Source organism: Physeter macrocephalus, chromosome 5 (genome assembly GCF_002837175.3).
Source record: "Physeter macrocephalus isolate SW-GA chromosome 5, ASM283717v5, whole genome shotgun sequence".
Lineage (NCBI taxonomy): Eukaryota > Metazoa > Chordata > Mammalia > Artiodactyla > Physeteridae > Physeter > Physeter macrocephalus.
The window spans coordinates 99311645-99326959 of NC_041218.1; the positions used below are offsets into that span (position 1 = coordinate 99311645).

Sequence of the window (15315 nt, forward strand, 5' to 3'; positions counted from 1 at the left end):
AGAGGCCACTGCCCCAGACCAGGTAGAAGGTGATGAGGCCCTAAGTTGGGGTGACAAAGAGACAGCAAAACCTCAGGGAAGTCGAGGGGTGTGGGGGAGGGGTACCTGGGACTTGGCTTAGCAGATGGACGTCCCAGCGGTGGCTTCTCCGCAGAGGTGCTGTGTGTCATTGCACCTTCCTTCCCCTTCCGGGGCCTCAGTTTCCCCGTCTGCGTTTGGAGACGAGGGGACTGGATGGCCACTAAAGTCCCTTCGAGCTCTGTGGTTCTTAGAGTCTGTGAGGCTTGACTCACCGACTCAAAAACAGCTCACAGGTAAGATGAGCAGGAAAGCCAGGTGGGGAGGCTGGTAGGTGTGCCTTTAGGTAAGTTGATGATGCGTATGGAAACAGCAGGAGAGCCGATTCGAAATGACAGCTAAGCAGACGGAAATATGAGACTCGGGAATATCAGTGAACTATTTCCATAATCTGACACGGAATTTTTCTGTGTCACCTCTCATGGGCAATGGGGAATTCACTGTAGATGTTTCTTAGACCTCAGCTTTAGGAACCAGTGTTTTCTTCTGTTCACCTTTGTGAGCCATTTTTTGAGTGTTGCCCGGGGGTTGATCTTTTCTATCCATTGCATTTAAGGACGGAATTAAAATCAGTGTCTAGGGACTTCCCTGGCGGTCCAGTGGTTGGGACGCCGCGCTTCCACTGCAGGGGGCGCGGGCTTGATCCCTGGTCGGGGAGCTAGGACCCCAACATGCCGTGTGGCGAGGCCAAAAAAAAAATCAGTTTCTATATTCAAGATCCTAAATGGTAAAAATTCCCCTCAAAACCCCAACAATAGGTGATTAATAGAGACACTGCTCAACATCTTTTGAATTAGCCTTTACCTCACCTGAAAATTGTCCAGGCCATTTCCTGAAAGCAGTTGTCAGGAATATATGATTTTATGCATAAAAAGATCATTATTTGACACTTTAACATGCATTTTAATACAGTGGCACATCTGTCTGCAATATATTTAAGTACCAACAAAACAGGCTTGGTGTCTTCCATAGTGTCCAAATGGAATTGGACGTAAATAAATGGAAGGGAGCACATAGGGCCATAAATATTGGATCCCATCTCTCTATCAGTAAGGAAATCACGGAAGGTCAAATTTTGTCTTGTTTATACTGCAGTTTGCAGTATAAATTAACATTAACAAGGAAGGATAACAGAACACATAACGTTAATTTCTTTTACCACCTTATCTTGGTCAGGTTAGAAAATCATTAGTGATAGAAAATTTCTGGGAGGGTACGTATAAAAACGCTTAACAGTAATTGCCTCAAGGAAAGGGCAAGAGTCTGGCAGGAAAGAAAATTGACTTTTCACTCTCAAAGCAGAAGTCACTGTGAGTCATTCTTTGCAGTGAGCTGCTCTTATGACAAAAGTCATTGCATCAGCTCTGATGACAGAGGCCATCATGCAGGAAGCTGGCCTTTGGGGAGGGTAACTTTTGCACTGTGTTTTAAAATCGGTAGTTTTTCTCTTGATTCCATGTAACCTGTACTTGATTACAGGTTTGTTGGGAAGTTTGTAAAATTCAGACACCTGTGAAAATACACTTTTGAATTATAAACAGTGTATAATGAGTGTAGAAAATACAAGCACAGATGGAAAAGAAGTTAAAAGTCAGGTACAGTCCCCCGTCTGGAGACAATTCCTGGTGAACATAGAAGTAAAAAATTGAATCATACTTTCTGTGGTTCTGTATCTTCCTTTACCATTAGAGTACATTGTAGATAGTTTCTATGCCATTAAAATTCTGCCATACTTTATCATATGGATCTGCCATAATTTAACTCAAGCCTTTCTCTGGACATTATGCTTATCACCCACTTTTCGCTATTATAAATATGTTGAAAAACTCAAACATAGATCTCTCATTTCTTTCCAAACTTTGTTAATGATCCATTTTTAGAGTACAAAAGGAATCTAGAGATGAACATAAATTCATCACTTGGGCTTTTCCTCTGAACTTTCTATTTTTTATTATCAGGTCTCCAGTGTTTTCAAGAGAGCATTAGCTGATTATTAACCCAAATTCAGTCTATTTTTTTTTAACATCTTTATTGGAGTATAATTGCTTTACAATGGTGTGTTAGTTTCTGCTTTACAACAAAGTGAATCAGTTATACATATACATATGTTCCCATATCTCTTCCCTCTTGCGTCTCCCTCCCTCCCACCCTCCCTATCCCACCCCTCTAGGTGGTCACAAAGCACCGAGCTGATCTCCCTGTGCTATGCGGCTGCTTCCCACTAGCTATCTATTTTACGTTTGGTAGTGTATATATGTCCATGCCACTCTCTCACTTTGTCACAGCTTACCCTTCCCCCTCCCCATATCCTCAAGTCCATTCTCTAGTAGGTCTGTGTCTTTATTCCCGTCTTACCCATAGGTTCTTCATGACATTTTTTTTCCCTTAGATTCCGTATATATATGTGTTAGCATACGGTATTTGTCTTTCTCTTTCTGACTTACTTCACTCTGTATGACAGACTCTAGGTCCATCCACCTCACTACAAATAACTCAATTTCGTTTCTTTTTATGGCTGAGTAATATTCCATCGATATGTGTTAGCATACGGTATTTGTCTTTCTCTTTCTGACTTACTTCACTCTATTTTGGTACATGACTCTTTGTGAATTATGGTTTTCTCAGGGTATATGCCCAAACCTACAATTTTCAATCAACAGATTTTTTAAAAACCACCAATTTACATTTCCAAATTGCAGCACAGAAGAGAAGATTGTTCACCAGTCACTGAAAACTATTTTCTGAGCATATCTATTTTGTGTTGTCTGGAGAGCTAAATGTTTGAAGTTTACACATTTGCAATTATGATTAAAGCTATCTCAACATCAAAAGGGAAAGAAATCTTAAAAGTAGTCACATGGGGCTCTCTTCTCTCTGTCTCTCTCTCACCCTCTCACCCACACACACAGCCCTGCCTGAAAACCTCAGTAAGACAAAAAGTGTCAAATTCTTGGGAATTCAGTGAGTCATATCATCTTGGTTTTAAATAGAAACTCCATTCTTCTCGGTATTTTCAGTAGTTAGGAAAGCAAATGTTAGCCTCATGTTTGCAGTGAGATCCTAATCGGTCTCTCAGTTGATGTCAGACATCCCTCAAGATGGAGCATTTAGTACCACTTCTGGACCACAAAGATCCTAGTACATACCAAGTTCTACCCAATCTTAGAATGTTAGAGCCTTCTTTAGCCCTACCTGAATTGTCTCCATCCCTGTAAGTTCCTGGCCCCTGGTTGGAGAAGCATGTTTCTATTCAGCCCTCCCATTCTCAGGTTCTCTCCCCTGTAAGCCATCCAGTACCACTTTACAATCACCTCCTCTATTCTTGGCCGATGTTTCCGTGGCTCGGGGACCCCACAAACCCCACCTCTACCCTGTGTTGTTTCCTCCATCTCACTCGTGGCATATCCCTCAGCAGGTGACTACCTGCTTTCGAAGTAGCTGACCTTCCTCTGTTTCTGAAGTCTTTCAGCCTGGCTTAGTTTTGCCAGTAAGTAGGTGACCTCAGAAGTAGGCACCAGTTTTCGCTAAGGCATATCTGCAACACCTGAATTCCCTATGACCCCCCAGGAAGAGAAGTGAGCCTCTTCCTGTTTCAAAGCCTTATTCATTTCCAGGCAACTACTGACAGTTAGCCACCTCTGCTCGGGGTGTGGCCGCAGGCATCACCCAGGTTCAGTGCACAGCCAAGCCTTCTTGAGTTCCGCTCTCAAATCTATCTGCTTCCCCAATTTCTCTCTGTAATTCATCACTTGGATAATCTTCAACTGAGTGGTTTTTGAGATTCCTGTCTTTACAGCGTCAAAAAATATTTTAAACACGCATTAAGGCGGACTGATACAATTCCCTTGAAGGAAAAGAGGTATTTCAGTCCCGGAAAGCCTTTATGTGTTTATTAATTCACGGAGAAAAAAGAAATATGAGACTCACTATTGCATGTAAGCCATCAGCAAACCTTTCTTTCATCACTTTGCGTCATAACCATATAACCAGAAAGTGCTGTTACGGAAGCACTGGCATCTAAATCTCGGTGGCTGGCTACACCTGCTGAACAGAGCTGGGTGCTAATGGCATCAAAGTGAGAAGTCACCCAGAGTGGCACAAAATCTATTCCCTCGTCCCTCAAGCGAGCCATGGGCAAAGAGAAGGATCTGGAGAGGAAAAGGATAGATCTGTATCCCTACTAATTCCAGAAGAGCAGTTCAAAGACTGCCACATACAGATAGCGAACTGGTAGCACATCTCATACGAAGGATGTCATTCTTCTCTGTGTGAGACATGAAAGTAGGACCTAAAGGAAAACCAGCAATTACCATTTCTGTAATTAGGAAACCCTAAGTAATCTGTCCTACTTTGTCATCTGCAATATCACATGTGGCCTAGTCTTAAGTGACCACTTTGAGACTGACCTGAACCTTTCTGGGGTTTGGAGCATAGGAGCTCATCACCTCTCCTGAATTCTGTGCGAGTGAATTCTGGTCTCAGAATTTGCTTTCCTTTTTCTGTCTGGATGTTTGAGCCCTTTATGAGTATCTTAACAATGTCATCTTCAAAATTCTTAAATATTTTAAAGCCTGTTTTGGCTACTTTGCCAAATATCATAGAATGAGTCATAATCTACACCAAACCCCGTATATCTGGTGAATATACTCCAATGTGGAAAATCTCCAGTGTGGTGCCTTGGTTTAAATAGCTTACCCTGCCAGGGTCCTTTAAGGAGCAAAATATATATGGAATCATGGTAGAAACTCATTGTCATGCTCTAGAACCTAGGGAATTTATATACATTTTAAATCAAGGTAAATTAATCATCACAAATATCAGTTTTAAGCTAAGCAAATTCCATATTCCATGAAGTTATGTCAAAATGTCCAACCCAAACCAAGATATTGGATGCAGGCTAGTAGTATGGAGAAGTAAAAAAATTCTTTGCAGTCAGTCATCAATAAGTATCCTGGTTCTATCTCTTACAGTTGAAAGTTTTGGAAAGACTTAATTTTCTCTGATCCTCAGATTCCCCATTTGTAAACGGGAGTGAATAATGCTTATCTTGCTGAATTTTGTGAGGATATGAGATACTATGTGAAGAGTAGCCAGCACAGTGAACGGAAGAAAAGCCACTAAACAAAGAAATGCCGTTTGAGTGTAATAAACACCATTTAAGAAAACGAGCCCATTCCACATTCAGTTATGAAGTTCAGTGCTGCCTCTTAAGAGATGAAGGTCATAAACCTACCTTACCGATAATATTCATGTAGAATTTAGTTACATCTCTTTAACATATTTCTGATGAGAAATATTTCTTAGTCTATTCAGTGTATTAATGTATTAATGACCATTCTCCTGAGTCATTTTTTTAAAACTTGCTTCTTTTCCATCACTTTGAGGATTATAACTTCATTGCTTCTTTAATTTAGGTGATGTCAGGGCCTTTTTACCCCTCGTTTTGAAAAATTAGTTTCCAAAGATCATCCGAAATGCGTGAGATTTCTAACACTAACAATTTTATTTTGCGATTAGGCCTCAGAAGTCTCTAGAAACAGAGGAGCCTCTTTACTGGCCAGGCCAGGACACAGCCTAGTAGCTGCTATTCGAAGCCAACATCAACATGAGTCACTGCCACTGGGTATGTATCACGCTTTGTGAACCCCTGGATAGCCTTGTGTTTCTTATCTTGACTCCTTTAATATTCAGGATTCTGTGTTTTCTTTTTCCTCTCTTATGGTATAGTCCACTCCCCTACCCTTTGTTCCCATCCCCCGCTTGCCCCTTTTCCCTCTCCCTTTCTCCTCACTTTGTCCTTCTCTCTTTCCTCCCCTCTCTTCCAGACCATCATTCCCCCCCACTTGTTTATTCCATTCAGTGATTTGTTAGCTGGGTCCCAGGAGAGCATAGTTTAAATGAGGTGATGGATTTTGTTGCTTTTAGATGCACTTTTTAATTTAGACCTCTCTTCCCATGCATGTATGGGGATAAACTGGCACAGTCTCCATTCCTAACCTCAGCTTCCTCTTTCCAAAACACATGCCACTTGTATCAGGGGAAATGAGGTGAGAGAGTCTAAATGGATTTGGATGTTTTCATTATCACTATCGGGAAATCAGCGGATGGCCAAAGTCATAAGTGCAAGCGCTCAGAAAAGGATTTCTTTGAACTCATAAAGAATCTTTTGCCATAATAACTATGGCAAAATGACAAGAGAAGTCAGAAAGAACAGAGTAGTACTCCCCTCATGGAAGATCTATTTTATTCTCCATCTGTTCACAAGGGGATGAGTTAACACCCAGTTAAGTTCCTAGAATATTAAAGATAATTAACTTAGATCTGGTTCACTTTGGGTTTGAGCTTTTAAAAATAATCGTACCGTTATGTCACAGAAAAAACCCTCAAGAGCTTACATTTTTTGATGAGTTTGCTCCCTGCCTTTTCAACTCCTCCATTAAATCCTGGTATCTAGCTGCCATTCTCCAATCATGAGCAAAATTATCTCTGGGCTGAAGACTCAACCACAACTTGTGCTTTTGTCTGTTTCAGCATATAATGACAAGATTGTGGCATTTCTTCGCCAGCCAAACATTTTTGAAATGCTGCAAGAGCGTCAGCCAAGTTTGGCGAGAAACCACACACTCAGGTAGGGGCCTGTCCACCACCCTCTACCTACAGGTCTCTCCTGCTGGTTTTCCAGGTGGGGCAGCCTCTGTGGAGAGAGGGCAGACACTTAAGATGTGTTTTATTCGTGCATTTAAATTATAACCTGAATATTTAAAATGAAGGATCCAGGGGTTTCTAATGTTCTCTGAAGTGTTGCAATCAGAGATAGTTATCATGCCAGGTTACCTATTATTCATATGATGCTAAAATGATTTCCGTTGATTTGGAGAGAAGCACGGAAAGGGAGCAAAATAGTTTTCATCAAAAAATTATTTATGTAAAGCACCATATAAATTACTTTTGTTTTAAGAATATAATTGTCTGATGGCACACCAGATATTAGATGACTATATTCAAAACTAAACCAGCAAACAAAAAGTATCATATATGTTCTAACACCGTAAATCCTAATGTCCGTTACGGTCATTTCTGAATGAGTGTCTCTGAAACTCTGAATCACTTTATTTGGAAGGGAAAGCCACCCAAAGTGATGAAAAGAGAAAATATCCTCTGAACTTAAATCCCACTTTCTCACCAAGATATTGAAGCATATCTCTCCTTCAGTTTACTACCCAGCATTTCAAAAGCTGGAGATGCACGATGGTTAAGTGTGTCCACTCAGAGTTTGAATACTTGCTTCAGCACGTAGGGACCAGTGATGGAGGCATGTCATTTAATCCTCTACCCTCAGCCTCCTCCTCATTGAAACAGGGTCACAATGTGGGCACCATTAAGATGCTTCGCTGGGTTTTAGTGTAAAGGACCAGGCAAGGTGGGCAGGGATGCAGCCAGTGACTGCCCCTAACTCCTCACCTGCCGTCTGGTGGTCTTTTGAATCTGGCTGACTGCTATCATCCTCTACTTTGACCTCCTCAATGAGTCATCAGCACCTAAAAATAACCTCTTTGCTAGTCATATCTTTATTAATCCTGCCAGGATGGATCACTCCCTGTTCTTGTCCCCTCCGTCACCACCCCCATTGACCCTTCTTTTCCCTGTGGTTTTACTCTGCGCAAATTAGAACCTCCATCCTCCCAAATGCCTATCATCTCAATTCCGCCCTCTTTCTCCAGCTTCACATCTAAACATTTATCCCCTCACTTTCTTCCAGCCCTTCTTTTCTCTTCTCCCTGCCATGGCCTAGGTTTGGGTCCTCATCATCTCTCTCCAGGACTTTGCAGGGATCTCTTAAGAAGGTACTCCCTATCACTCTACTATAAACAGCATTACCTCCTTATAAGCCATGTCACCCGCACCCTTGAAAAAAGCTTCCCGTGGAGTCCTCAGGGCTGGCCGCCACAGTGGCTCTCAGACTCTCTTTCGGGGGACCTCGGTGCAGCTAGGGACCCTCTCTGGAATTTAGTCCTTGAGGAAGCACACCACACAATAGCGGGAGGAGGGCAGAGATGGGCATGTGATACGAACCTCATTGTGAGTAAGGGGGTCGGCTGGCATCCTGTTCCAGACCGGGCCGCTGGCCCTCACCCTCGCAGGGCCTCTGGTCAGCCCTGCCTTTCTTCTAATCCCTGATCTGCCCACCCTAGCCAGGCCACTGAGCAGTTTAGGCCAGATTTGTGACTCGGGGACTCTTGCCCACCTCATGAGGTTTTGAGGCCATATGAACGAGGCTGTTTATGTAGCTCTTCTGCAGGTTTTCCTGCCTAGTTTCATGGAGGGGGAGGGAGGTGGAATCTGAGCATAGTTTGAGAACTTGTGAAAAATGCACCAACTAATAAAATTGGCTTATTTACGTGGGGTTTTTGGGGCAGGGGGGAAATTCTTTGTTCAGTTCCTTATGAAACTACGAGCTCCCTCTCCAAAAAGGAACTGGCTTTGATGGAACCTTTCTTACATCAGAGCTCATGCTAAGGAGAGAAGGAAACCCTCTCATAAGAGTGGAATTCATTGCAATTGAAGAACTAGATGAACTCTATTGAGACACTTCTACAGCTTTTCTCTCCACGATTTCAAAATTCATTAGCAAATACTTTCAATTTCATTACTCAATACCAACAAAATAATGCCCCCAAACGAAAACTTCCCATGGCTCCTGTTATGTATGTAATAAAGTCAAGATTTCGAAGCACAGTCTTAGTCTTCTCCTAAGACTGGCTCTAATCTAACTCTCCACCGTCCTGTGCTCGTATTTACTTCCTTCTCGTGTCTTCCACCTCCGTCAAACAGCCTGTGCCCTCTCCTACCCACACCCTTCCTGGAATGGCTTCTCTCTTAAAGGCATTTCAACCCATTTTAAAGCCTCAAGTCAAACGCAAAGTCTTGGTGATCTAGGCAGACTTTAGTAGTTCTTTTGCTTTGATTTAATAGCATTTGTTTTTGTACCTCTAAGATATTTTTCCATTATCCTTGTATTCTACCATGTACTAATGTCTTGCTACAACACTGAAAGTGTCTTAGGGCAGGGTCTATATCTTCTTGGTCTTTGAACCACTCTTGTCTCAGAGCCTGGTTCCTCTACTTTGAAGATAGGAAACACTGATTACTTTTTGAGTGAACAAAAGGACTTTAGCTTGACTGATTATCACTTCCACTTGTGTCCAACTCTGCCCAAGTTTTATTACTGTGCCACGGAAGGCAGGGCCATACTCGGTCCGTTCGTGGGCTGCTCTCCGGCTCACGGTACGTAATAATTTAAGAGAATTTCCAAGGGATTTTCAGAGGTGTTGTACTACCTGAAAACTTTCTGACACATCACTGCTCTTGAACATTTTTACATTACAGATTCTACCACTAAATAAGGAGTTCACTGCTTACTTTTGGGAGAAATGTGAGCTCCCAAAAGGCACTAGAGTGCTGTTTAAATCATTTTTGTAGTAATAAAAATAATCCCCTGTGTAAAAGAGTGGAATATGTTTCTGAAGAGAAGTAAACAATTTCAGCACTGTTGTGTAGTATCACATTATAACAAAATCTAAGAAACCTCGGGGGGGTTTTTTTGCAGTGTGGAATTGTACAATTATGATTTGCCAGATGTGGGTGACTCGGAATTAGGGAATATTGGAACTGGAAAAAAATTGGAAATTAATGTAGAACCTAATAACCTTTTTAAGGTTAAGGACTCCTTTGAGAGTCTGATGAAAGCTCTTATAGACTCTCCTCCATATATAAACAGAAATCTTTGCATATAATTTCAAACAGTTAATGGATCCTAAAGGACCTGTAGACCCCAGGTTGAAAACCCCAAGAGCTCATCAAAAACAGAAAGCCCACAGTGACATCAGAAACTGACGAAGAGGTCATGGAATCAAAAAGGCAGAACAAGAGCAAGAGTTTGCTCTTCAGGGTGTCAGGCTTTAAGGATCCAAAAGAGCAGGCCACTGGGCCTATGACTATGCCTCTGCCTGCGCCCAGATGTGGTGTGAGGGTGACTCAGCTTGACTTTAAGGATCCAATAGTAGAAAGGAAAACCTCCTCTCCCCATGACCCTGCCCAGAGGAAGAACTTACTGCTTCCTCTGTGGTTCCCACATGGGGACCCTGACCTCATGGTCATTGCTGTTCTCCAGGAACCATGGATCCACTGTCTTGGGTTTGCAAAGCCAGTCGTTGGGTTAGAGGGTGGAGGATGAGTTCTCAGAAAACTGTGTTCAGCAGAAGTGGTGAAGCCTAAGGAAACCACATGGGGAGAGGGAAGACAGAGGCATAAAACCCAGGGGTTAATGACCTCTGTTAAGTTTAAGGGTCATGGTAGCAGTCCTCATTCATTCTTTCTTTCCTTCAACTAGTGCTTTTATTGAGCAGCTATTCTGAATCAGGATTGTGCGAGGGCTGTGTACCCAGTATCTAAGCCAAACAGACATCAGTCCTACTCTCATGGGACTTACTATCAAGGAAGACAGATGATAGACAAGGGTGACTTTTTTTAAAGCCAGATATATAGCTATAGGTTGTATTATGGGCTATGAAGGACATGATCAGAATTGAGTGATAGTGATGGAAGGAGGGCAAGGATTTCCCTGTGGATCTTGAGTTTTAAGGTCTTTGAGGCCACAAATGAAGACGTCAGGATGTCAAGGAGGCAGGTGGCTCTACTGACCTGAGCTCTGAGGGGAGCTTTACACTGGAGTTTTCCTGATGGGACGTGTGTAGGAGAGACGGTTGGCATTCTCACCCTCAGAGATCTCCCCCAGGTCTCAGTGCCTTTGGTCTGGACCCAGGGACATTCGGAGGCCCCTCAGAACACTAGGCGTGCGTGAGATTTTCACATACGTGACAGAGGGTGTAATGCCCCGTGACGAGCAACCAAAACTCTCAGAAAACCCTGCTTGGCTTTCTGATATGTGTATGTGGTCTGAGTAGGTAGGGCGATGGTAGAACCACTACAGAGGGTGCCACTTCCCGTGGCTGGGAAGGGTGCTCTCCTGCCCTCATGGACTTGACTCTCTTTGGACTTTGTTTCCCCAGGAACCCAGGGCATAAAGAGTGACCCCCTAGAATGTTCTCTCCCTTTTTCCCCAGGCAGGGAGACCAGGGGCTTGCCCAGATGTGGGTCCCTTGGGGCAGCAGGGTGACCTGCCCCAGGGACATTGCCACTGGGGGAACACATCAATTTGAGAGTCCTTTGTGGGGCTGCAGTTGGTAAAGCAGAGGAACAGGGTCCACGAGAATCCTCCAACCGAGAGGGCTGTGAGATGCCGTCAGGATTGGAGGACAGGGCTCAGGCACACGGCGTCAGGGGCACAGAGACATGGAGGGAGAAGCAGCTGGTGGGGGAGGCTTGGTGCCTGTACCCTTGGCGGGGCTTCCACCTCCTCCCTGAAGAATGATGTGTGGACAGGTCTGCTCCCCTTCCCAAGTCCCTGGTCAGAGGAGCCACTGAGAGCAACCACAGGTTTTGGAAATGGCATTTACTGCAGCAGGTGCCCTACCCGTAACTTCAGGTTGGAGCACAGTGCGTTTCTCTGTTTAATCCCGTTTCGTGTATCTTTGTAGAAGCCAAAAAGTTTCTCTTGTCTTCTTAAAAAGACCCACACCAAAAGGTCAAGTTCATCATATTTTTACCTGAAAATATGCAAGTTATGATGAAGATTTGGATTCACATTACTGTAATCAGAGAGAGAAAAAAGTTGTATCTATAGTATTTTTATTAGTAGATTTATTTTTAATCTTTCATTAGAGGAAACTGAGGAAACGGTATACCAGACCGCTCTTTATTAATTTCTTACAAGTACATGTGACTCTAAAATCATCTCAAGGGCTTCCCCGGTGGCGCAGTGGTTGAGAGTCCGCCTGCCGATGCGGGGGACGCGGGTTCGTGCCCCGGTCCGGGAGGACCCCACGTGCCGCGGAGCGGCTGGGCCCGTGAGCCGTGGCCGCTGAGCCTGCGCGTCCGGAGCCTGTGCTCCGCAGCGGGAGAGTCCACAACGGTGAGAGGCCCGCGTACCATAAATAGATAGATAGATAGATAGATAGAGAGAGAGAGAGATAGATAGATAGATAGATAGATAAAATCATCTCAAAAATTTAAACAAAAAGTGAAATATTTTTTTAAAAATCAATCCTTAAGTCTTCTCAGATTTCTGCTGCATCTCTTCGAGAAAGGGGAAGAACTTTGAATTCCTTTGAAGCATACCTACAAGGGAATGATTCTTGGCCATAGTGTTTGTAACCTTTGAATATCTGAAGGTCAGAGAGGCACATTACAAAGTTCATTTGATCAAAAGAAATGCTATTTATCCATAGGCTTATTGGAATCATTTTGCCAGGTTGGAGTTGGAGGTTGTGCAAAAGTCAGAATGCATGAGTTGTAATTAAACAGAGAGAAATTGGTGCCTATACTCAGATTGACCTGGGAGACTCTCATGTATTCTGGGGCCAGACCCTCCCTGGACCCAGTGTGGAGTTAATTCATTTTCCATCAGGCATAAGGTTTCTCAGGAGACACCTCGTCACTCTTTCTTCCCATGGCTTCCAAGATGCCATGAACCCACAACAGTCCTCCCCAGCTCCACTCCCAACTGTGTGGCTCTCTGAGGACCTACCTGTGTTGTGCTCCTTGGCTTCTGTCCCCGTGTGAGTCTGAGGAAAGGTGATCCCTTGGAGAGTATCATGGGAACCTGCAGTATGAACTTAAATACCTCGAAATACTCTGGACATTAGAACATCACTGTTCAGCCCTATTGGAAGAGAAAGGGGGATCAGAATGGGGTTCATTCCTTAACTTATGCATCGGTGTGTAACTCTTATTTTCCTTCCCACATTATTCTAGGGAGAAAATCCATTACATTCGGACCGAGGGTAATCATGGGCTTGAAAAGTTGTCCTGTGATGCAGATCTAGTCATTTTGCTGAGGTAAGGGGCTGAGCCTGAAACAGTTCTGGAAAAGCAACTGGAAAAGCTGCTCTGGGCAGTTCTCCAGGACAGCCCAGACTGAAACACTCGTTGCTTGTTCTAGAATATTCCAATGGCTGCAACTGAGGTAGGGCTCCCACCCTTATACCTGCTATTCACCTCTTTCTCTACATGTTAAGACTGGGGTATCAAGAGCTACGTATGGTACTTGATGGAGACCTTGTTGTAGGATTAATTAGGGTTTAAAATAACAGGGAGAGTTTGCGTGCCGGGATGTGCCCATCTAAGTGAATCTAAGTGTTTTCCTTGTCTCGTGAGAATTGTAACCACTCTTACCCCAATTTGTGAACGTTCTCTCATGGACAGAGAACTAACTTTTTAATTTTTTTTTTTTTTTTTTTTTTTTACTTTGCAGTCTCTTTGAAGAAGAGATTATGTCCTATGTCCCCCTGCAGGCTGCCTTCCACCCTGGGTACAGCTTCTCTCCTCGCTGTTCACCCTGCTCGTCACCTCAGAACTCCCCAGGTAACTTGAGGGTCTGGCATTCTGTCTCCTGCAAGTGGCCACCTGTGTTTCCACCTGATGAAGGTGCCCTCTCTCCCTTAGTCCCCTCTCAATTTTCTGATCATCTGCACACTAAGTTGGGTGATGACACAGTGCCACCTGTTTTGGTAATGACCCCAAGCTATTACGTGTTTTGCATTTTTAAATGGTTTGGAAACATTTTTCACTAAACCAGTATTTCATGACATGAAAACTATATGAAATTCATGTTTTGGTGTCTATCAAAAAATTTTATTGGAACCCAGCCACACCCGTTTATCTATATATTTTGTGTCAACTTTCATGCTACAACAGCAGAGCTGAGTAGTAGCGACAGAGACCGTATGGCCCCAGAAACCTAAAATATTTACTATCTGGCCCTTTACAGAAAGTCTGCGGACCCCTGCTCTAAACTGCTGTTTTGTTTTAAAACACACTCTCTGAGCATTTAAAAGGGAAGAGCCCTTTCTGGAACATTCTGCCTCATGAATCAGAATGTTATTAGATACCAATTTGAGTAACTTTTTGTTAAGTTGTAAAGGAGTTACTAGGTTACATGCTTACTAGGGACCACCGTTATGCCCCCATGAAGATGCCAAAGAAGTTTTTAACATGATGTGAGATTGTTTCCCTAAAGTTTTCTTTGTGTATTAAAATGAATTTAGAATTAGAACTCATGATATTCTTTGTGGGTATTTTCCATTCCAAATGAGGAAATATATATTGAACCGTTTAGTGAAAAAAGAAGCTAGTATTTCCTGGGTTCATCAAGATAATTAGCTTCAGTCAAATCCATACTCCCAAATGGGATCCAGATATTGAAGAGTTTTTCCCCATTGTCTTGGTTTACAAGATCGCATTGTCATGGGTGTTTGTGGCAAACCCAAATCTATTTTTATAACTTTAAAATTTAGTAAAGGAAGTTAGTTGAAAAATCTAGTAACTTCTTATGACCTCCAGAGTTAGAGTTCAGACTTGGCTTTTGAAGCTGGGGGGAAATGGAGAAGAAAAACAGAATTTAGCAATATGTTCTGTACCCCAGAAGGGATGTCTCATTCAGCTAGTGTCACTCAATTCTTCCATAGGTCTCTAAAACTAGAATATCTTTTCATTTGTTCAGAATGACCCCCGTCATGTTGTTCAGAACTATCTCTTAGAGGCAGTTTCGCTAATTCCCCAAATCTGTTTTTAAGTCAGTATCTCATTGTTATGCCTTCCTCCAAAGAAGTGTATGAGCAGCATTGCTGAGGAAATGTCCCACGTGTGCTGTGTCTGATGTACAGCGTAGCTGAGATGACACGGCTTGGGAAAAGGAGGACCAGGAGCTTTGTCAGAGCCAGCATCAGGACAATCAGTCGTTTCCAGTGTCCACAGGATGACTTCCTTCTGGGGAGCAGAGCCTTCCATCTGGGGGACCTGTTGGTCTGCATGATGATCTGCCATCTTGTTGTAGAGATGGTCCCAGCCTGATAATGTGTCTACATCTTGGTCCAAACCTTTGGCAGTAGAGTGTCTACATACCTTTGGTATGTAGAATATCATTACATGGGGGAGATATCATACTGCAAATAGAAAAAATAAGGGAGTGTAAAGAGTTGCTTGCTAACTGCGAATTATTTGGATAAGTTTTATAAAAGGAATCAACCTTCCTGATAACAGACATTACTGACACCATGAACGCAAAGAATCATCCAATTCATGTTGTCAAAGTGCTTGATTCTTTACTCTCCTAGCTTT

General features: G+C 43.1%; 1 protein-coding gene across 1 annotated transcript in view; it reads left to right on the forward strand.

The window, feature by feature from the left end:
• The window catches only part of HECW1 (HECT, C2 and WW domain containing E3 ubiquitin protein ligase 1), a 259111-nt gene that overhangs the window by 178305 nt on the left and 65491 nt on the right, over positions 1-15315 (forward strand). Inside the window, exons 15-18 of the mRNA XM_007124963.3 lie at positions 5596-5701; positions 6610-6706; positions 12952-13035; positions 13451-13560. Of these exons, the coding sequence (XP_007125025.1) occupies positions 5596-5701; positions 6610-6706; positions 12952-13035; positions 13451-13560 (397 nt within the window). The remainder of the gene's footprint in view (positions 1-5595; positions 5702-6609; positions 6707-12951; positions 13036-13450; positions 13561-15315) is intronic.